This window comes from Pygocentrus nattereri, chromosome 4 (genome assembly GCF_015220715.1).
Source record: "Pygocentrus nattereri isolate fPygNat1 chromosome 4, fPygNat1.pri, whole genome shotgun sequence".
In the NCBI taxonomy this organism is placed as follows: domain Eukaryota; kingdom Metazoa; phylum Chordata; class Actinopteri; order Characiformes; family Serrasalmidae; genus Pygocentrus; species Pygocentrus nattereri.
Genome location: NC_051214.1, coordinates 34,563,388 through 34,587,336, shown reverse-complemented (window position 1 = coordinate 34,587,336; position 23,949 = coordinate 34,563,388). Strand labels below are relative to the sequence as shown.

Here is a 23,949-nt window from a genome sequence, read left to right as displayed (position 1 = left end):
GTTGCATTTTCTACCATCCAAGTCCAAACACATTCAGTGATGGTGTGGTCTGGTTTCCGGGAATGGTCAGGTTGTTAAGAATACCAGCAGCTTCTTTGTTTGATTTGCCGCTTTTTCTGCTTTTTTGTTTCCTTTTATTTCCTTTTCTCAGTAACAGCTTCTTGACAGCTACACATCCTTTCAGATTATTTTACACATCCTTTCATATTATCTTATATCTAATCTCCTGCTGAATAAAAAAATTAAATAATAATTGAATAATGACCATTTTGACTGGAAATTAGGCTAATGAAAACTGGTCTGTGACTTTTCCTCAATACTGCATTTATAACCTGCATTTTATATATGCTCATTTAGATTATATGTGCATATATGAGATACTGTACATGTACCTGTATGTGTACCTTTTTCATTTTAATTTATGAAAGATCTGGGGATTAGATTGTCTCCATAACACTGTATGCAGACTGTGCTTATCTGTGCTGTTTGTTTGCTACAGGTGGTGATTATGAGGGATTACCACCATGAAAACGTGGTGGACATGTATAATAGCTATCTGGTGGGAGATGAACTCTGGGTGGTGATGGAGTTCCTGGAAGGCGGAGCATTGACAGACATTGTCACACACACAAGGTAATGATGGATGGCGTGACATATTTTAGACCACAGACCAACATGGACCCCTTAAGCTCTGAGGACCTGTGAGCATTCCAGACTTCAGTTCCTCACTATCATAACTACATGACTAATGCTTAAGGTTCATGGTGGCTTCTGAATAATTCATAGTAGTTACTGAATGATAGACGTTAAGATTTTTAGGGGTTAAAGAGAGAATGATCCTACATGTCTTATTACATAAGCAAAAGGAACTGTAATTGGAGTTCATGTTGAAGTGTAGCTTTTTACAAAAGTTGAAGATTTTTACATGTGAGCTGAATATTACAGGTAGGCAGTACAAACTTATTGGCAATAATTTCCAAAGTCAGCTGCTGCTGAGTTTGGGTTTTAAACAACAGATTGTGAGTCTATGCACACTTTTAAGTGTATGCATAATTACAGTCATTGGCATTGTACATCAGCTTCGGTTTTCGGTTCTAATTGCATGCTTTCAAGAGGATGGGCGCCCCCCATCTGCGTGAAAGTCGTGAGATCACTAGCAGAGTCTTCATTAGACTTCGAGGAGGTGTGAGCTCAGCTGTTTTCACTTTCTCATTCCTTTTATTTCAGTGTGTCATGAGCTGTTTGACTTGCTAATAGAGAGCTGTGCAAAACGCCTGTTGTCTCTGCGAGTGTAATGCTAATACGTTCCCTTTCACGCTTGGAGAGAGAACGGGAGAAAGAGAGGAGTGCTAGCTGGAGAACAGTGCAGTTCTTTGTGTCCTGATGAATTATGAACTGATCAAAAGGTGTCAACAAAGCCTCTTCAGAAAGATACGATCACTTACAGTAAGCGAGCAACACGTAAAGATTAGATCACAATTATAGTAAGTGGCACAGAGAAATATATCAGGTTACTCTGCATTCGCACGTCCACAGTACAGCATTCCTCGCCTTTTCAGAAGAAATGAGCTCTTTAAGCAGGTGGTGATTTCAATAGGGGTTCACTGCATTGCTGCATTACTTTACAGTTCTATAGGAAAAGGCATTTTAAACTAAATGGATATGGCAGCACATTTAGACTTAGATTTAGATTTAGATTTAGACACATAGTGATCAGAGAGAAACATGCTGTGTTTGTGCTCCTGGTTGAAGATTTGCTCTCTCCAGCTGTTAACTGGGCTGCTGCCAAAAGCTGCCAAATGCGCTACTGTGTGTGGGATGTTCAAACAACACACCGATATCAATTAAAAACCAGGCTGAAATGAAAGTCGTGACAGCAGTACATTTGTTTTGCACAAGCGGGTGATACATTATAATAATGTGTGTATATGTGTTGTGATGTTTTTTTGTGTGTTTTTATCTCTTTGTCGGGACCTAATATCTTCATGATTATAGCAAAAAAGTACGTTTTGTTATCCCTGAAAAGAAAACTGCTCTTTTTACTCCATATGTAGGCTTTTATGGAACAAAAGATTGTGGTGTTGGATAGGTGGCTATACAGTGCCTTTTACACTCCACACACAATCAGGAAAGTATGTGAGAAAGCTGGTCTAAAAGTGTTGCTTAAAAAAGATATCAATATGAACTTAATACAATGTAACATTTAAATTGAAATAGAACATTTTACATAACGTCGTTCTTGTGCAAAACCTTGTATATCCATTTTTTACTTGTTGACGTTTTTTGAAAACTGTTACCCTTTGCATTTTGCTAAAAAAAACATGATGATATGTCTCGTTTACCAAGTGTGTATTTCAAATTCAGATTCATCAAAATGATTAAGGGGTGAAAGACTATGATGACATAATAGGTCATAGATCTCATATGTACATGTATAAAGGTAGGGCATCCCTAGTTAAATTACATTAATACACCCTCTACAGAGAGCAAGACTTTAATGCATAATTACAGTTCATTTGTTGAATTTAAAAAAATGACACATAAAATGCGGCCTGTTCAAAAGTGTGCATTTTATATTTTTTATTTTCTCAATATGCTAAACTCAGCAAATAAATAGAAATAGGGCACTAATATTTGCAGGAAAATGCCATATTTAAGTTTGTTCTCTGTAAAACATGTTTTGTTAACTTATTTTTACAGAACATTAATAAAATATGTCATTTGACCAGGCGTGCCTGTGATTTTTGCATGTAAAATCACCATATTTACCGTATTAGATTCACAAACATAAATACAGTAAAGTAACAAGAATTTAGAGTATCTGATATCTAGGAGATTTCTCCCTGATGCCTGACCAATTACATGCATTTATTACATTTTATCAGCAGCAATTCTGGTTCAAGATATTATTTCTATTTAGCTTAAACCAGGTTTTCTGTCAGCTGTCTTGAGGCAAGGTTTAGAAATGGTTAAATAAGCACACTGGCAGATACAAAATGTTTTGTATTAATATTTATTCTAATATGTGTACTAATATTACTAATAAGTGTAAATATTAGAATGTAGATGTTATGTATAATGTAAATTAGTAAATGCTTACTGGCTAATTGAATAGCTTTTTAAGATATCAATATGTCAGGTGCCCAAAACAAGTGACTACAAATAGCTCTCAAACACAGTCTTACATCTTTTCAGAATTTAATAACAAAAATTCACATTATTTACTTTGATGTGCTCATTTGTTTTAGATTACTGCCATTTATTAGCTATGTGCTGGCATCTCGCATTATTTTATCCAGTTTTATGTGGTCTTCGCTCTCTGTGGTCGTGGTCAATCTGATGAAATACACAGATACAAGCATATCTCTCACTATATATATGATTAAATCACTCTCCCCAGAAATGTATATGTGCTGTATACTTGCATATACACAACACTCTAGATTTTCTTACATGCTTTCTTTATCAAATTCATTATGTATAAATTCTTGTTCTAGTCCTGTACTCAAAATAATATGACTGGGGTGGGTAGGGTGTGGGGCCAGGAAAATGTAGGGCCCCCAAATTTTCAGAAATGGCTCTAACTACATTAGCAGGTTAAAGTTTAAGTTTAGGCGTAAGCATAGCATTATTTAACTAGTGTTTGACATGCCAGTGGAGATACTCACAAACCTACCACTAGCAACATGGATATGTGTATTTAAGCAAAAGAAAAGGGAGATGCAGAAGTTTCATCTGACATTTCCCAGAGAGTGTTGTTGTATATCTTTACTCAGTTTTTTAGGCGGGTCTTTTCCTTTGTGCACATTTGTGGAGATAATGAACAAGTCTTGCCTTAACGCAATAGATTCGCCTACAGATTTATCCTTACAGCCTCTGTCCATGCAGAAAGTGTAATTACGTGCACATACAGTGGCTCTATAGCCATTAAAACGCTCATCAGTAAGGGTAGCGGGTTTCTCTGGAGTGTGGGGGCGTCAGCAAACAAATGCTACAACAATGAGTTCCTCTCGAGTGCAGCGGTAGGCCCGCAGGCCAGATAGAGAGAAAAAGAGAGGGAGAGAGAGAAAACCAGAGAGAAAGAAAGGGAGAGAGAGAGAGAACGAGTGGCGGAGAACTGCCTCGACAGCTGGCCATCATGTTCACGCTCTACACACACTGGTCTGCTCATTCAGACGTGCTACATCTTCTGCTGCCTGAACAAACAGCCAGCTATTGTTCTTCTGCTATTGTTCTGGTGCTGTAAAAGTTCTGCTAATGATAAGGTTGGTGTAAAGCATTGATTAGTGTATGTGTATGTGTGAGGGGAGTGATTTAACCCCTTAAACTCCAAAAACCCATGTTTTTATTGAGTCACTAAATAATTCATACCAGTTACTGGCTGATAACAACTCAACAATAACCTTAGAGTTTCTAGACTTAAATTATGATCAGAACTTGTTTGAAATTATATGTTTCAGAACGGCAGTCAGGTTGTTATTATTTCCAGTGAAGCCGATATCTGTGCTGTAGATCCCATATGGTGTCTTATCACGTTTGTTGTGTGTTTTCTGGCAGGATGAACGAAGAGCAGATTGCCACAGTGTGTCTATCTGTGTTAAAAGCCCTCTCGTACCTCCACACGCAAGGCGTTATCCACAGAGACATAAAGAGTGACTCCATCCTTCTGACTAGTGATGGCAGGGTGAGTCTGTAACTTCCTCAACATCTCAAACAAAACAGCTCTTAAGTCTGTAAGAGGCGCAAAATATATCATGGGTATCGTGACTACTTCTAGAACACTGAGACAGATTTAGACAGCTACATTTTGTCCCTCAAGGTAGGAATAATGTAAATGTACCCTCAAAGTCAAAGTAAGGTCCTTGAAACCCAGTATTGTATCTTTGCTGAATTTTAAAGGTACACTACAATTATTTTGCCTGGGAAAAGAGGCGTATTTGTATTATTTCACAACTCAGCCTTTTTAAATAAATAATAATAAAAAGTTTAGAGTCAAGACAGTCAATCAGTCATTCAATCAATCAATTATTATAACTATAATTATTATTAACTAAAAGTATGTTAGAGTGCTCATTAAGGTGCCACCCCACTGACAGTATTTGTGCCCAAAAAAAGTTTAACAATAACCTTTTTTCACCCGAGAGCCTATAAAGTAGCTGCATACACCACATAGTAACACATAGCTAATTGGATGTTGGACCATTATGCCATTATTTTGTTAATTTATTTTTACCAATTATTTGATTTGCTCCTGTTTCTTCTTACATATGTTATGTTTGAATAAAAAGTCTTTAGCTTTAATATATGTTAATGTACTTACTTTTTTGGAACATTTTTATTGTTCCATTCATTATGAAATTATGAGTCAGAGTTAAGGACAGTTGCTCTGCTCAAATGGTGCAGAAACATATACATAATAACTGAAAAAATGGAGATACATGTTTTTTTTATCACAATGTCGTGACACTTCTGTTTTAACTTATTTATAAACACCAAAATATTTTCAACTATTGTGATGTTTATTTTACTCTGTCACACCAACCCAATGAAAGTACATGACATTTTTATTCTGTTACATTCACATAACAATCCTCATTAACCAATGTTGATTTTTATGTATTGACTGTTCACATTGATATCTGTAAGTGACCCATATCGATCATTAGAGTGGACATACCTCTAACCTGGAAAAGCCAAGCATGCACACATTTTCAAAATCAGTTATGCTGTGTGCACGATCCACATGTATCATGAACATGGACAATGCCGAATATGCAAGAACATGATTGCAGTAATAACATTACAACATTACAAATTAAGTTAACAGCATAAGACTTTGTGCAGGAGGCTGGTTGACAGTTTCAGCTCTTCATGATTAGCACAAGAAGACTTAAAAAGCCAGATTCATAACTTCAGCTGTTTTTAAAATGATGAAAAGTGTGATGTAAAAAAATGCACCATATATATATCTCATCTAAAAGTAACTCAGATCTGTTTTGAAAGGATTTTTGTGTTCACATGGCTCAGATCTGTGTCACATAGAGGCAAAAAAGGATTTGTTCTACTTCAAGACTGTAGTGTGAGTGTAGCCTGCATGACAGCATTAGAGCGTCATCGCTGTACATGTGATAGTACACAGTGCAAATGTGAAATCATTGGAATCATTTGAAGTCAGCAGATTTGCTCTGATTGATCACACAATCTCACTGATATCTGGACAATCCTGCTAAGATGCAGACTAGTGTTGGACAGTGAGTCACTGTGCCCAGACCCTTAGTGTTTTTTTAGACATGAGAGGAAAAGTAATCAAGGCTAATTACTAAGTTGGAGAATTAAGAGTAATTGAATCTTGTCACCCAACCCCTAATTAGGTTTAAAGGACATTACGATTTAAGGAGTGATTATGTTCTAAAAAGCCGTACATTTTGCCCTACATGTGACCTCATTTCCAAGAAGTGTCCCATTATAGTCCCATGATAAATTTAAACCATAGAAGTTTTTAAATTGTGAATGAATTAATTCAGAACCATTTGTCACTGTGTTTGCACACTGTGAAATTAGATCTCTGCATTTAACCCATCCGTTCAGTGAAACACCCACATACATGCACACTAGTGAACACACACACTAGGGGGCAGTGAGCACACTTGCCCGGAGCAGTGGGCAGCCCTATCCATGGCTCCCGGGGAGCAGCTGGGGGTTAGGTGCCTTGCTCAAAGGCACTTCAGTCATGGACTGTCAGCCGAGGGGATCGAACCAGCAACCTTCCGCTCACAGGACTGGTTCGGTAACCTCCAGCCCCGTTTTTTGTGTTCTATTGTCTATTATTTTACTTATTATTATACATCCTTCTAGTCACTTTCCCTGTTATTTATTTAGATAAAGCTTTCTGACTTTGGCTTCTGTGCCCAAGTCTCAAAAGAAGTTCCAAAAAGAAAGTCCTTGGTTGGCACACCCTACTGGATGGCACCTGAGGTCATCTCCAGATTGCCCTACGGCACAGAGGTAAGTAGAAGTACGACTGATGGAAAAAGTGGATGTGTGTATTGTTTGTCTTGTGCTTCTTTGTTACATTCCATGCTGACTTTTATGCACTGTGGTTTATGTAATGCCCCAGATTGTAACAGACACCCATGACTGAAAATGAATGTCCTGAACATAAAGTGAGCAGATGTTTGACATGCTTTTCTAGGTGGATATTTGGTCTCTAGGGATCATGGTGATTGAAATGGTAGACGGGGAGCCACCCTACTTCAATGAGCCTCCACTGCAGGCCATGAGGAGAATACGGGACAACCTTCCCCCTCGGCTAAAAGAATCGCACAAGGTGAGGGCTTAGCTGCTTTAAAGGGTTGCAAAGGACTTTGCAGCTTTAAATGAATAGTTTATTGATAAATCTTATTTACAGAACTTTCCCCTTACTCTAAACGTCGATCAGCCAAGATGTTTGGTGTCTAAAGGTTTGCTGCTTTAGTTTTGCATTGGACCTACAGTAGCTAATAAGCCTCAATACTCACACACTCAAATCAAACTACATTGAGCTGATAAAGAATTTCCAATGAACTTGTGTACTAAACTGGTATGACACAAATTATCTATATTAATGGACAGAAGCACACTGTATAGCTAAAACAGTAGCAGTAGCCATCTTGAGGCCTGATTTTTTCTGTACTTTTATTTACAAGTAAAAGTAATTTAAATAGAAATCTGTACAGTGGTGCTTTCAAAATTAGCATATAAATGTATTTTCATAGTTTGCCCCTCCACTGTACCATCCACAGTAGGGCAGGCTGAAGCCCAGCTGCTTGTGTGCTGTTGAATTGACACTGTAACTGTAACTTCTTCAAATACAACACATTCTGTTGACAGCTCCTCCGTGACAGACTTTATTTCCAGCTACTGCAGTGGTGAATTTGTTTATCAGTTATGTAGAACAAGTCTGAAGTATCTTTTAGTACTCAGCACTCAGCACTGATGCTGAGAATACCAGTATTTCAACAGACTATGCTGAACAGTACTGAACAAAGGAGACTGATAAATCAATTAGTATGAGAATGAGAATGAGAGTGAGAGGCTACAATCATGAAGGAGTTGGACCCTTTGACTGTATACATGATAAATATGATATCACTGTGTCATTGGTTGGAACATGCAATTGCTGTTGCACTCACTGGAAGTCAATGATGAAAATGATTGAAGTTTAATATTGAATTTATTTTTCCTACTCATGTAGCTTTAACAAAATTCACTGCTTTTTAAATGTAAAAAATCTTTAGGATCTAACTGAAGCAATTAAATCAAATGTGATTAATTGCATTAAACTGCACAAAAGAACTTGATTACTCTGGATTAATTATCTTATTCATTTCCCAGCACTACTATATAGCTATATAACTATTTGGGGTTTAAGGTTTAAGGAAGGTGTGCAATGATTAAGCATACAGCTTGCATTATTCCAGTTAATAGGAATAGGAACATGAGTTATGTATTTTTAGTGTCAAACTATTCTTCTAATACTGCATTCTATAGAAATCAAGTGTTCTTGTATGTTCAACAGTTTTTGATGTTTGTTTTCACATCTGCTCTCCTTCCTCAGGTTTCGTCAGTGCTCAGAGCATTTTTGGACCTGATGTTGGTGAGGGAACCATCACAGCGCGCTACGGCACAAGAACTCCTCCAGCACCCCTTCCTCAAGCTCTCAGGCCCCCCATCCTGCATAGTGCCTCTGATGAGGCACTACCGGCACCGCTGAGCCTCGACCAGCAGGGCGGCGACAAACCTCACCTAGTGCGACATACCGAGATACCCAATCATATGTAACTTGTGGATAAAAGACACTGACACCTGTAACCGTACGTAGTTTAGATGAAACAAAAGCAAACGAGAGCATCTATTAATGCAAAACAAATAAATAAATAAAGAAAACCACAGTGAGGTGGATATATTATGGGCCTCTAGTAGAGCCGCTGGGTTCAGCGGTGGGTGTTCGACTCTAAGTCTTTATTAGACAGCTAGTGAAAACTCTGTGGGGGTGACATGTCTGGTGCAGTTTTTTTTCTCTCTCTAGGCTGTGCGTCCTGACTCCCTGTCTAGAGTCGTGCTGTAGTAGCCGCAGACTAGAGCTTAGGGCAGCGCGAATCAGCGGTCAGTGGGCCAGGCTGAGGAGCTGACAGGCCGCGGGTGATCGATGGCCACAAGCCCCAGCCGGAGGAGCACTAGAGATGGTGTATTCAGGAGAGATAACAGGCTGGGGAGGAAGAGGGGAGGGCCAAGCTCCAGATTTTTACTTTCGATAGAGGACACGAGGCTGTTACACTACTGAGGGACAAACGTCTTTCTTTTTTTTCACTTTTCTCTTCTTCTCACACTAACAATGAAAATGTATTTTAGAGGAATTGTAAGTTTTTCTGTACAGTTTTGATAATCGGCAGTATTTTGTTGTGATGTAACCATTGTGATATGGGCAGTATTAAATAGAATCGAAGAGTTTCTGCGAGAGATCTTTCCTACTGTTTATAATCCATTTTTTGACTAAGAAATGAAAATATCCTCACTAAACACAACCCTTAACTGTTGGAGAAACCTGAATATATTTATTTATCCTACATTTGTAGACAGAACTTCCAGTCAGTGCGAAGAGAGGTGTTGCCAGAATTTTGTATGCTGTTTTAAAGTATTATTTATTTTTGAACTGAAGGTTTATTTTTCAGTAGTGTGGCCTTTTTTGTTTCATTGTTCTCGTTTTGAATACCTACAAAAAGAGCGATGTTGGCTGTATCATCCAAGCAAGCTGCATCAGACAAGCAATAATCCAACAGCTATTTATTATCGTGATATCAAATGCTTGCGCACTGGTGATGGCACAATTTTCTTGTGATTAGAGGGAAGACGCCTAAAGGTCTTTCATTTTTAAACCACTGACACATGGCTACTACCTTTAAGAATTCATACTCATTCAAGAAGCACTCACCTTAAAACCTAGCAATATTGATAATGTTTTTGACACGACTCGTTTTCATTTCGGTACTGAGCTCCCTGTACGTGGCACCACATGTGTGACTCAGCCTCTGGTTCGGTTTTTCTCCCATTAGTCACTGTGATCTGTAAATACCAACATCAATGTGTCTGCTTCTGGCAAAACCTGATGAACAGTCGGGCTCGAATGAGTATACCTAACTGTAGTGTCGCTTGTACAGTGATCTTGCATGTGTGTCATCAGTAAAACTGGTTTCAATAAAAAAAGAGGAAACAGAAACGGCTGCAGCTTTCTTTTGGGCACCATTTGAAGCGTGTTATTTAATTTGTGTGTAGGTCTAGCGTGTAAACCTCTTATGTGCACCCAGCTTGCAGGTTAAGAATAGCAGCATCATTTGCATCGTGCCAATTAGAAATATAATTAAGTAGGTGCACAGCATATGATTCACATTCAAACATTAGCATTTAGAAAAGGTGGAAATGAAGGGTTACTGTACTTTTGAAATGATTTACTAAGATTAGCATGGCTCATATAGCCAGTTTATTATGGTAAACTATTTAACACAAAAACTATGGTAGGGTTGCACTTCATATTATCTTTTTATTTTGAATTACAAGTTTGTTGTACAAATTGGTTTTATAAGTAAGGTACTATTGGCAGTATAGTCCAAGTACAGAACTGTGCAGCTAGAGACCACCCTTCATTTATTAATTTCTAGTCAAAACATTAACAAATATTTTGGGTTTTTTTTCAGAACATATTTCTAAGTAGATTACATTCACTTGTGTATTGGAGGAGCAAGCTAAAGGAAAATAAGTGGGGGAAAAAGCAGGAGTTTCCAAAACTAGAGTTAAAGAATATATATTGAAATATATTGAGAGCAGGAGACCCACTACTATATAAGACCACCAGAACTGTCACCATCACTTAAACAGTATTTAAAGCTTTCATCTTTGAGAGAGAGGAGAAGATCAATCTCTTGCTTCAGATCTGAAAAAATCCACAGGTGTGTCTATCCATCCTTCCACTGTGAGTGGACAACACTCTGAGTCTGAAAGGTTGTATATAGTCAAGAGGCCCTTGCTGAGTAAAGAAAAAAAATGAAAGAAGCTGCTGGTGGAACAATGGACTGAGCACCCCAGAGCCCAGACATCAACATCATTGAATGTGTTTATGATTATTTGGATCATGAAAAGCAGAAAATGCAACCAACTTTGAAGATTGAATTTCAGAGGTGTGGAAAAATACCCCTGCAGATGCTTTGGAAAAACAAGTCTTTCAACAAGAATAAAGGCAAAAGGAGGACATGCTAAATGGTGAACAAAATATATTTAGTTGTTGAGGCGTCTGTTAAATTTTTTTGTTTGTTTTTTTCTTCTTTTCTCTAATATTGAAAAATGAATAACTGGAAATGTAATAAATGAAGGGTCTTCATGACAGTCCTGTGTTTTTCATTAGCACTATTTTTGCTCCAACCTTGAGAGGTTTTGAGGAGGATTGTACAACGTTAATGATAATACGGGTGCACTATGGACTTGGTATGAATGATCGTGTCATCGCTCATGATGCCAACACCAACACAGGTGCAGCAGACCATCTACTTTCAGTTAAGCCACTTCAGCTCACATTTCCAATACAAGCTTGGAGTCAGATCAATACTCCATCTCACCCAGCCTCAGAAACGGCGCACAGTGTGTGAGCATTAATCACTCCTCTCATCCTCAACTATTGATTGTCATTTTGTTTTCCAGTGTGTACTCTGTGTGATGTGCTTGGGAAATATTTAATAGTAAGTTACTTTAGTTGTTTTGCTGACAGCCCAACATTGATTTTTCATTTATTCATGTTTTTTCTTCATTTATACCACTGTATAAGTTGACAAGATAGAACAAAAGAAGAAATTTAAAGAGAATCTCAACATATGAAGTAGTAAACTATAGGACTTTTCTGACAAGCGGTTAAAAAAACAACCAAAAAACTGCTGAAGTGTATGAAATGTGTTTAAACTAAAGGATCTATACTAGAGAAATGGACACACTTAAAATAATTTATTGTTGAATATCATTTTGCACACAAAATGTTGCATGTTGTTTAACTCTTCATTGCATCAGTCATATGGCATGTTAATCTTAAAATAGCTTAATTGTATAGCTTCAGAATCTTCATAATAGAACTGTAATATCTTTAGTTTGGCACACTTAACACTGATTGACATTGGTATGGCACACGATATGAAATATTCAATCTATGTGTCAAATATAGCAATGATTTGTTTGGTTTGTACATATTTTTCATTACACATGTGCAAAATCATAAATAAACCTACAAACAGAAAACGAGAAATGGACCCAAATGGGAGACGCAGGGATCAAAACATCAGGCAGTAGATGTAAAAGCTGGGGAAGCTCATAAGGTCTTGGGACAGCGAGGTGTAGTGTTTGCAAGTACTGGCCCGTTACCCTGACAGTAGGCATGGACCACGGTGCATAGAAAGTCTTTACATGTTCTTGTAGAGGGAGCGGTCCCGGGGCAGCTGGGGCTGGTTTGCGGTCAGTTTGAGGTGGAAGTGGTAGACGGTGATGGTGATCACAATGATGAGACCCAGGATGAGACCCAAGACCAGCGGCAGAGTCTCTTCCAGCCGCTCCCGCTGATCCGTGATGCACTTATACGCTGCATTAGGACAGGACAGGACTTGTTAATGCACTGCCATTCATAAATATGAGCAGCTACAGTACAATAAACACTCTAAGCTACAGGCTGAGATTTCAGTTATGTACTGCTCCTAAGGGAATAAGCTTTTCCAGGCATAATTTCTGGACATAACATCTCTTTAAGCCTTCAGAGTTGTCCCAACAGTTTACAAATGGGTTTTACAATAACCAGTAACACATTATTTAAAGACTACCTACATTTGCACTTCATTATGCATGCATAAGCATTAAATAGCATATTTAGGAAGCAATACTTATATTTTTTAACAGCATATGTCAATATTCACATAATGGGAAGATATTTGATGAAGTGACATTGTATTGATAAATGACATTGTATTGACAAAAGGGGCCTTAAACTAAAGTGACATTCCATTTATAAAGCTGTTATTAAGCATCATTCTCAGGTAATGAAACTAATTAATAGACCTCTGAATTGAACTGCTTTATAACAGTGTTACAAATACAAAAGCTGTCTATCACTTTAGCTTAAACTGACATGAGCTGTTTATAAATATACATTTTTTTCAGCATATTAATCAATGCTTATTCATGTGTTATGATGTTTCTATGTAGGTTGCCTTCAAATAAAGTGTAGCCAAATGAACAATTTAAGCTTGAAATTTGAACTTTATCATTTATTTGTTGTTCATTTTCTATAATATTGACATATTATATTTTTCAATTTCAAAAATATACAATTAAGCAAATAAGTCACAAAAAATACAGTCTTCACAGTCCTTTTTGTTATCAGCCCCTTACATTGACCAGTTTTCACTTTTCTCATATTCATTGTTTCCAAGTTACTGTTGCTCCCAGTTTTTGGCCTGTACTGTATAAATGTATAATGTCCTCTTATGAAAAAGCCCTCTCTCCTCTGTGTTCTATCCTATATACTCTAGCGTTGTATACAAATGGCTCCAGTGTTCTGGGAGCCAATGCTTTCTCAGGGCCTTTGTATCATCTGTCACACCTTTGACCTCCAGTGTAGTTCAGTAACCCACTCCTCCACAAACCCTGCCATTTGAGGTCAATTCCAGAACGTTCTCCCACTGTTAGACCACTCATACAGCTGCAGTAAGAGGATTACCTTTACAGCAGCTCTACCGGCACACTCAGAGGATTAGAGCATCACCGCTGTAAACAATTAGACGTCTAATTGAAATGCCTCATTGAGCCCAGAATTAATAATGGCCGTGTGTGCTTCTGCATAAGAGGTGTCACCCTCACACGCTACTGACCTAATACAGAAATATCAGGGGAGGAGACGTCAATTAGCTTTGCATTACACAACAGCCTGTCCCTTCCAAACATGCACTATCAGCACTTGTTACTTTCTCATAAACAAAGAGGGTGGACGATGAGGGTCAAACGTGGCATATTGTTTTGGTGGGTATGGTGGAAACGAGCTTGTAAATCTTGCAGGTTTAAAGAGGACAAAGCTGATAGCCTCATTAACTGGAGGAGACAAGCCCGCCAATAAATTCATAATGACCCCACGCTGTGGCCCCTGCTCTTCACACACCACTAATCTCAGCTTGCCATTACACTGTAAGGTGAAGAGAGGTGGTTTCATTGGACTACAACAGTTCATCAGGTCACAGAGAGGCAGAGGACACAATGACTTTTAGAGAGATGTTAGGCAAATTCCTAATCTAGCTACTAGCTTTTATATATCAGGGCCATTTATCAACATCACAGAAAACAAAAGCCTTTTCTTTTCAAAAAGATTTAGATACACTTCTACTAAAATAAATGTATAAGCTCTAAACAAGGTCAGAGTGGTTTGTTGAGAAATGCACGCAGCCAGAATTTTTCACAGCTGTGGTGATAGGAACCAGACATCTGAAGATTTTAAGGCCTCTTAAAGCTCCTCACAGACAAAAAATTGCTATAAATACATTGCTGGATGCGTGAGACAATGGTTTATGATTGTTCTGAGATAAGCTGTTGCCCTAAAACATTTTTGAAGAGCTTTTCATGGTGGAGACTTACATTCAGGGCATTGTTGACAAAATAATCCCGAGAGGTAGATTTTTAGGATCTATCAATATTTTATTATGAAGTACATTACATTTTTAAACTGGTCATTTTGTATAGTAAATTAAAAGGCTATTTTTGCACTGCAGTCATCGCAACCCCTGCTTCCTCTCAGCACCACTGTAAAGAGATGTGAGCCGGTAAGGTTCTCCGCAATGCACCATTTCACATCCAACCACTCTGACTGACTTTGTTTACATCTTAACGGCAGAATTATTCAGGAATTTTGTAAAATGGACAAAATTCCCTTTAACATTACTAACACTGAAAAAAACAGATATGCTGAATTTACTTTCCAAGTTCCACATGAATTAAATATATTACATCAACATTATCATTATTGTCCAAAAAATGCAACTGGAAATGTAAACGTCTGTTAATCTAATTTATTTAATTGATGTATGCATTTAAAGTAGTAGTGTATGCTAAGTATTGAATATTGGGATCAGAGTATAAGAGATAAAATGGCAGTGTCCATTAGGCCAGGGTGTCAAAAATTATGACATAAAAATTGTCATTCATATATTTGAGATTTTAGTTTAACAGCCTAATATTCAACTGAAGTGACACGTGTCTATTTTGCATGAGTGTGTATTAGCATGCTCGACAGTGTGAGTTTTCTATGCGCATGCTCGGGGACACTGCAGTGGTGGTAGTTGATGGGCGGTGGCATGGGTGCAGCTATCTCTTACGTTCACTGAAAACGAAGTCGCTTTTGATGTCAAAAGGCTGGATCTGGAGGTCGGACATGTAAACTGTGATACCCTTCTGGTGGTCACTGGAAATGAGGGTAAGGGTCTGCTGAGCTGCGCACACATAGGACCGACCCGCTGGAGTGACCAGCGCTGAGAGACGGTGGGTGCTGGCTGTGTGTTTCCCCGCTGCAGACATAAATGAGACACACACAGGTCACCTAAGACAAGCTATATTCATCCCTGTTATTATTTCCATGCACTGAAGAAAGATATAACTGATAATGGATATATAAAATAAACAAACAGATACTCAATGAAAATCCCATAAAAAACAATGAGCTTCCTTGCTCTCTAAAGATCTTGCACTGCTACAAAAAGATAATGATTCAAAAACAGAGAGTCAAACATGACAAAGATACAAAAAGGAGTAAAAGTAAACTGAAGTGCTGACTCTGCATGACTTCTTCAGTTCTGTTTTAGAAGAGGAAGAATAGAGCATTAACAGTAAATCTCACACTGTGCAGTGCAGCGCTATGGAAGAGCTTATTCATTTTTTTGAGAAAATGACTGTAAATGCTCTAATTTATCCAAAAATAAAAGTGATTTTGATAAAAAATCAAATTGAATGTCATGTTAGCTATAAGTTTTTGGACATGGCACTGTCTGCATTGTGGTCTTACTGAGGTGTAAACTGCTGCACTCACCACTGCAGAGCAGCACATACAGCCCCATTAAGAACAAAAGATTTTGTGGAATAGGAGAAATAATGAGGGTGGAAAGAATTAAAACAACAACAACAACAATAATAATAATAAAAATAATAATGTACAGTAGTGCACAGTCACTTTGTTCAAGATTTATCATTAATGTTCTATTTGTTTTCTCAGTTAAACAGCAGCAAATCACAGAGTCAGCGAAATTCAACACAATTTTAGCTTTTTCAACACAGTCTTGCAATACATGCCTCTTTCAAGAATCTTTATCAAAATGGTTCATTATAGCACCAATAAGGATTACTTTATTGTTGCAAATCAAATAAGCTTTTTTGGTATGATACAAATCCCCAATTATTATTATTATTATTATTATTATTATTATTATCAAGGCTACTACTGCTACTATATTGTAATGAATGATGAGTCACTGGATTATAAGGGGCTGATCAGACAGAGGGATGATTTTAAAGCTGTAGTAAAAGCAGGACTCACGGTTGTATGCGTTAATGAAGTGTGATGTGTCCGAGTTGTCGTACACCAACTGGACCTTATTGATCTTCCACACTTCAGTTTCCTTCGCCTTTCCATCACTGCCCATAGTATGCTTCTCCTAAACACACACACACACACACACACACGTATGAATCAGCAGGCAGAGTGTGTGGGTGTGTATAATCTGCTCTGTAATGTGAGGCTCGCGCCCACCTTGCTGAAGTAGATGCGGAACGTGTAGGCGCCGTTTAACCAGGAGATGTGAAGCTCGGCCTCAGTACTGCCGCACGAGCCCTCAATGCGCGCGCCGCGTGGGATCGCGAGAGAAGCCTGCTCCGTGATGAGCTGCGCGCGCGCACACACACACACACACACACATGCTGTCAGTCACGAGACAAGAGTGTACGGGGCACTGCACAGTAGTCAACAGAGTTTAACAGAGTTTAATAGATAACTGTAGTGTTTAATAGAATAGAGTTTAATAGAATAGAGTTTAGTAAAAGAGATAGTTAAACAAATATAGTATATATAATATATATTATAGTGTATATAGTTAAATAGAATATTGTATAGAGTTAAATAGAATAGTGTATAGTATATTAAGTTTAATAGAATAGTGCAGAATTTAATAGAACAGCGTAGAGTTTAATATGAGTCTAAAGTTTCAAAGGCTAGTGGAGTTTAACAAAATAGTGTAGAGTTTAAAGGAATAGTGTAGAGATTAATATAAGAGTCTATAGGGTTTAAAAGACTAGTGTAGAGCTTAACGGAATAGTGTAGAGTTTAACAGAATAGTGTAGAGTTTAACAGAATAGTGTAGAGTTTAATATAAGAGTCTATAGAGTTTCAAAGGCTAGTGTAGAGTTTAACAGAATAGTGTAGAGTTTAAAAGAATAGTGTAGAGTTTAATATAAGGGTCTATAGAGTTTCAAAGGCTAGTGTAGATTTTAATGGAATAGTGTAGAGTTTAACAGAATAGTGTAGAGTTTAAAAGAATAGTGTAGAGATTAATATAAGCGTCTATAGTGTTTAAAAGACTAGTGTAGAGTTTAACGGAATAGTGTAGAGTTTAACAGAATAGTGTAGAGTTTAAAAGAATAGTGTAGAGATTAATATAAGAGTCTATAGAGTTTAAAAGACTAGTTTAACAGAATAGTGTAGAGTTTAAAAGAATAGTGTATAGATTAATATAAGAGCCTATAGAGTTTAAAAGACTAGTGTAGAGTTTAACAGAATAGTGTAGAGTTTAAACGAATAGTGTAGAGATTAATATAAGAGCCTACAGAGTTTAAAAGACTAGTGTAGAGTTTAACAGAATAGTGTAGAGTTTAATGGAAGCGTCTATAGAGTTTGAAAGAATAGTGTAGAACTTAATGAGAGTCTATAGAGTTTAAAAGACTATGGAAGATGAGTGTGGTTTAAGGGAGACTGTAGGGGTTTTACAGCACGTGCATTGACTCTATCTCAGTCCAGGTCTTTTGATTGTTCAGCAGGTCAGAGTTAACAACTGACAGGACCTGTCAAACTCCTCTGAGTCACATACAGAGATCAGACTCTGAGCTTAATACCGATCTCAGACTCTGAGCTTAATACAGAGATCAGACTCTGAGCTTAATACCGATCTCAGACTCTGAGCTTAATACAGAGATCAGACTCTGAGCTTAATACCGAGCTCAGACTCTGAGCTTAATACAGAGATCAGACTAATACAGAGATCAGACTCTGAGTGGAGACAGTAAGAAGAGCGAACTCACGTCTATGCCGTTGAGCGCGAGCACGTCGTACGGGATGAGAAATTTAACGGCGAATTCGGCCATCAGGCACGTGGTTCCGTTCTCCCGCACCACGAAGATGTCTCTGTCCGGGTTCGGGGACAGTCCGGACAGGTTCTCCACCTCCTGCTCCGCCAGCAGTGCGGGGGCCAGCAGCACCCACCCTGCACCCATTTACACTGAGCTTCAGAAACTGACCGCAGAGCAGCCAGCGCAGCCCCGTCCTACCTCACTGCACCTTCCTCTGTCCTTCAGCACCGCGCACTCCCTCACTCACTCCTTCTTATCTCTTTTACTCTCCCCTCTTTCTCATCTTTTCTTTATCCTCTCTCTGTCTTTCCCCTTTTTTGTCTTTTAACTTTCTTCGTGTTTTTTCTTTCTTTCACTCTTGTTCATTCATCTCCCTTCTTTCATATGCTCTTTTCTCGTTTCTTTCTTTCTAATTTTTATTTTACTTTCTACATTTTTTTCTTTCATTATCCGTCTTTCTCTCTTATCCTTTCATCATTCTTTCTCTTTCGTTCTTCTTCCTTTCTCTCTCTCTCTCTCTCTCTCTCTCTCTCTCTCTCATTACTTTCCTTCAATTCAGTGCAGTCTTTTTTCTTTCAACCATGTCATTTTTTCCCTTTCTTTCTTCATTTCCGTCCTTTCCATCCTTCTTTCTACTTTCTCTTTATTTTGTCCTTTTTCAATTACTTCTTTTTCTCATTACTCTTCTTTCTTTCTTATATTGTTTCGCTCTTTCTCGTTCCTTCTTTCTTTCCCTTAAATATTTGTCTTTCCTTCCTTTCTTGCTGTCTTTTCCTCTTTCCTTTCTTTATCCCTCATTTCTTTCTTTTCCTTCTTTCTTTTTTTACTTTCCTTTTTTTTATTCCATCCTTTCTTTCCTGAACGCTTTGTCTCTTTTTTTCTTTTTTCAATAGTTCAAGTTTCAAAGCCGGCTGAAATGACGTAATGAGTTCTCATACTGAAGAGCTGCTCTATTTTTTATATTCATGCCGTGTGAGTGTGCGTGTGTGTGTGTGTGTGTGCGTGTGTGTGTGTGTGAGTGTGTGTATGTATATGTGAAGCTGCCGACTTACTCTGTGCTGTATGCGCTCGTGCTCTACTCACCCAGCATACAGAGGGCCACCGCGCTGTCCATGGTGCTCTCTCTCTCCCTCTCTCTCCCTCTCTCTCCTTCTCACACACGCACGCACACTCCTCACGCGCGGGGTGTGTGGAATGGGTGCGCGCGCGCTGACGGCGCCGGCGCTCTGCTGCGCTGTAAAACGAGTCACGCGCCGATCATCGCGGGCGCAGCAGGTGCAGGTGAGGCGGCATCCGGGCAACACGCGCGCGTCAACTCCTCTACGGAGCCGCCGCTCCGCCTCCAAAGAAGGTAAAAACTAGAGAAAAACTGCGCGCGAGTGTCCGGTAGTGTCAGAAGGGCAGCTTCATGTCCAGTTGGACAGTGAGCGCGCGCAGCAAGAGTCCCGCACCGCTGTTCAGCTCATAGCTGCGCTCTGAACGGGACGATGGAGGCAAGAGCTGCACCCCCGCCCCCCCCCCCCCCCCCCCCCCCCTCCGCCACACCACCCCCCTACCACCTCCTCCTCCTTCTCCTCCTCCCGCGAGGCTGCAGCTGCTCTCGCGCGCGCGTATGTGGCCTCCGTTGCAGCGCTGTAACGTGTGAGCTCAGCCGTGCGAGGACGAAGCTGCGTCCTTAATAACCCTGTTCACTCACTCTCTCTCTCTCTCTCTCTCTCTCTCTCTCTCTCTCACACACACACACACACACTACTCTGATAAAAAACACTCCCCTCTCAAACTGAGAAGGTGCAGAAAGGCTAATGGAGTCTGACATTCACTGCATACACTGTTCAATCAATGACCATCCCAAACTCCCAAACAAGTGCAGCATATGTAAAGAAGTGCCTTAACCCCACTCATGATGGCCAGAGGTGGACAGGAATTAGTTCAATTTGCTCAGCTACACATACACAAAGTTTTGATTCATTTGTGATCGCGTGAAGGCGTCCCATCTAACTATCTATTCATTATACATAGCTTTTATAATCTCCATAGAAAAAGACAATCTTGTGCAGCCACATGAGCCTAAGGTCAATGCACCCAATGCCAAGCATAATTTGGAGGAGTATAAAGTGCCAACAGCACTGGACTTTGATGAAACTCCATCCAATTTAAGATGAGCTGGAGTGGCCTTGGTGATCTAGAACTAATCATCCAATATCAGTAGCTGACCTCACTGATGCTCTTGTAGCTGAAAGCAATCAAATCCTCACAGCAACGTTCCAACATCTAGTGTTAAGGCTTCCCAGAAGAGTAGAGGCTGTTACTGCAGCAATGGGGGACAAACTCCCTACTAATGCCTTTGATTTCTCACTTTTGAACTTATTCAGCATATTGTTTTTGACCAATGGTCCACAGCTTCAGGTACACAGCCATTTTTGTGCCTGCGATGTCTTCAGTTTGTGCATCACTGGGTGCCTCACCCTATTCTAAGTAAAAGCATACATATGACAAAATGCAGGGTAGTTTCTGAACACTGGAAGCACCACACTGCAACACATACTAGTCATATTATTTTGTATGTAATATGTAGAACAAGAATTAACACACTTTTAAAAGAACAATGTAAGAAACATTGGACATCTGGACATTAAATCCTACTTAAAAAAACAAAAAAACAAACATACTCCAGGTGGCTTGTTGGCCTTAAGAGAGAGCTTATCACGTATAGCTGGAAATGAATCTGACAAAACTTCTTGGCTTTGGAGTATTTCTGTTTAATATTTGGCACGATAGGTAATTTGAAATCCAATTCATTTATCCCCATACAGAAAAACAGCTAAGACTTCCACATTTGGGCCTGTCCCCAACTACAAAAACACAAGGATATCATGTCCTCACAAGTCTATGCTCGTCATTGCCTATGGAATCTAATCAAAAATAATGTTTGTTTTTTTTAATTGTACTTCTTAAAAATAAAACACATTAAATTAATATTCTAAATAAAAACAAATCATGGAACCCAGAAAATAACTGGATGTTGTTTGATCAGATAACTGGAAAGTTGTGTAGTCGTGTGCAGGACAAGCCCTAAGAAATCATTTTATGCTTTATGCTGAAGCAGAGCCAGACTGACGCTACCCAGAAAACTGTGGTTAGTTTAGCCATACAAGTAGTAGCCTGATACATGATAGCTCTGCTAATTAAACAGTAAACATCAATATTAATGGTTAAAATAATGCAACAATCGACATAAATATAGGCGGCAGGTAATATAAATTGATGCTAAACAAAATCTTACTCAAGGAAAGTCAAGTAAAAGGTGTGCTTGCAAAAACAGTGTTGTTTTTGACAAAGGACAAACAATATTTTTGCTTTGAGAAGTTAAACAACACAGGAAAGAAAGGAACGCTACGCTTTAATAATCATTGCCATACATCATGTAACGAAATGTGAAGTGTATAAAAAATCATTTTCACGTCACTACAACACCACAGAAGGGTGCAAGAATACCTGAGTCCTGCCTGTCCAGTCTTTCCTCTCTTGCTCCTCATCTGCAAACGGCAGCACACACTCAGTGGCTCGAGGCAGTCGATGCCACTTTGGGCTGAAAGTCAAACTCGCACTTTACTGCACTGATGCTGTCTACGCTCGGCTTGCTGCCCACCTGGGGGTGCTTCTGCTCCAAGGGGAAAGTCTCTGACCTAGGCATTCCCTGCACACCTGTTCCACACTGCCTGTGTCCATGTAGGTCCTGTGACCCACCGACCCCATGAACAGCCTCCTTGCCATTCCTATTCAGCTCCGGGAATGTGAAGCGCCTGAGCAGTCTGCTGCCCAGGACCGAAAACGCAGGGGTACGTGCCTGCAGTGCCGTTGGGATGCCCCGGAGTTCAGTCTCGTTTAGCTTCAAGCCAGTCCTGCTCTTGTGCAGCGGTTTGGGGGCATGCTCCAGACGTGCTGGACCTAAAGCACTTGTGGGCAGGCTGCACCGCTTCTGGTAATAGCGGTCATCAAATCGCCTAATACTAAAATCACAGGGGGTATTATTTGACCTGTCTCCATTATGTTCTTCTTTGTTGGCCTTCCTGATGGGAGTCAGCAGGATACCAAGTGGACCGGACAGGGGACCATCTGGAGGGATCTGGGGTGTCAAGCTTCTGGACACATCCTTTGCCATTCCTGGCAAATATAACAGCGAAGGGTGATGCTCTGCATCCCTAGATAATGAAGGCAAGTGCTGACTTGTGCCTTTCTTTGGCGTTAGGCCAAATTGGGACCTCTGAGGGGGTTTTGGGGTGAGGACCCTGGAGAATAAGAAGCCTCGTGGAGAAGGTGGTAGACTGTCACTTTCCCTCTCTAGCTCCTCAATTGAGTCCATAGACTTCATTCTGCCCTGTAAAATTAAAGATCTCTTTGGGCCCAAGCCCAGCGGGAGCTGCATCGAATCCTTGACCAAGATTTTGCTGCGCAGGATTACTTGACCGGCGTCCCTTCGTTCAGATGTTTTCTTGCTTTCTTCACTATCTTCACTGGTATTTTCCAGTCTTCCACTTAGAGTGTCACTACGTTCATAAATTTTTCTGGAGCTGCACATGAGTGCAGAAAGACACTTTGTGTGGCCAAGATACTTGGCTACCTCCACTGCGGAGTTGCCTACCTTGTTGGGCCGGTCTATTTGGATACCTAGCCTCTTGAAAGCCCTGACCAAGAACTCCACAACGAGGGAATGGCCTGCAACGGCTGCATACATCAGGGCCGTGTTTCCCCAGGCATCTGCCATCTCAGGGTCAGCGTTGTTCCTCACCAGCATCTTCACAGCATCCAGGTAGCCCTTCTCACAAGCATAGCTGAGTGCCGTGCGCCCAGTCTCGTCCTGCTGGTTCACATTGGCACCCCTTTGCAAAAGGAGGTTCATGAACTTAGACCTGGCATGTGAATCCGGGAGGAACACAGAGGAGATGAGAGGGGTGTGAGCACCCTCAGTCTTTGAGTCAACAATTTTTCCATCCAGAGCATCCAGGATAAATCTAGCTAGGTGGATCTTGTCCTTGGAAATGGCATCCAAAAGGATTTTTGTATCTGTTTTAGAGTCCGACTTCTCGGAGAGCTTCAGCATAGTGTAGCAAAGGACTCTCAGCTTGCTGCAAACACGGGTAAAGAGTGCACTGAGCTGAGGAGCAGGACAGAGAAGCCTCTCTCTTCACCTGATGCTCCTGGCTTTTTATGCTCTGCAGTTGCCACGACAACCCAAACATGATTAGCAGACTTTGATGTTTGTAAAAGGAGTCATTAATGGGGTAATTATCAAAGGTACTTAGAGACAACACTGTCCATGATTGATAGGAACTGCTGAATGTGTTTATAAACTGGAAAACGAATAGAAACTATTTTGTACTTAAATAAAATTTCGATTTTTTACTCAGTTCCATTTTAGTTATCAACATCACAAGCTTCTGTTTGGCTCTTTGACTGGTTTGGACACCTTTCGAATTCTATATTTTGTCACAGACAAAAAGGATTTAAAAATGA

General features: G+C 39.6%; 3 protein-coding genes across 9 annotated transcripts in view; 1 reads left to right on the top strand and 2 right to left on the bottom strand.

The window, feature by feature from the left end:
• Window positions 1-10,255, top strand: part of pak5 (p21 protein (Cdc42/Rac)-activated kinase 5) — an 88,280-nt gene extending 78,025 nt beyond the window's left edge. For all 7 annotated transcript variants that reach the window (XM_017683536.2, XM_017683520.2, XM_017683496.2 and 4 more), the window contains 5 exons: window positions 500-633; window positions 4,558-4,684; window positions 6,880-7,005; window positions 7,193-7,327; window positions 8,597-10,255. In XM_017683536.2, coding sequence (XP_017539025.1) covers window positions 500-633; window positions 4,558-4,684; window positions 6,880-7,005; window positions 7,193-7,327; window positions 8,597-8,752 — 678 coding nt within the window. In that variant the 3' untranslated portion in view covers window positions 8,753-10,255. The remainder of the gene's footprint in view (window positions 1-499; window positions 634-4,557; window positions 4,685-6,879; window positions 7,006-7,192; window positions 7,328-8,596) is intronic.
• Window positions 10,256-12,009: 1,754 nt separating this feature from the next.
• On the bottom strand, window positions 12,010-19,920 carry lamp5 (lysosomal associated membrane protein family member 5). The gene is made up of 6 exons (XM_017681589.2): window positions 19,519-19,920; window positions 18,388-18,569; window positions 16,847-16,978; window positions 16,634-16,751; window positions 15,423-15,611; window positions 12,010-12,649 (listed from the first exon to the last, which is right to left on the bottom strand). The coding sequence occupies exons 1-6, from the start codon at window positions 19,547-19,549 to the stop codon at window positions 12,474-12,476; spliced, it is 828 nt and encodes a 275-aa protein (XP_017537078.1). The 5' UTR covers window positions 19,550-19,920; the 3' UTR covers window positions 12,010-12,473.
• A 1,204-nt stretch (window positions 19,921-21,124) lies between these two features.
• On the bottom strand, window positions 21,125-23,712 carry LOC119263259 (ankyrin repeat domain-containing protein 36B-like). The gene has a single exon (XM_037538046.1). It carries the CDS (start codon window positions 23,534-23,536, stop codon window positions 21,992-21,994), a length of 1,545 nt encoding a protein of 514 aa, XP_037393943.1. The 5' UTR covers window positions 23,537-23,712; the 3' UTR covers window positions 21,125-21,991.
• Between the last annotated feature and the right edge of the window lie 237 nt (window positions 23,713-23,949).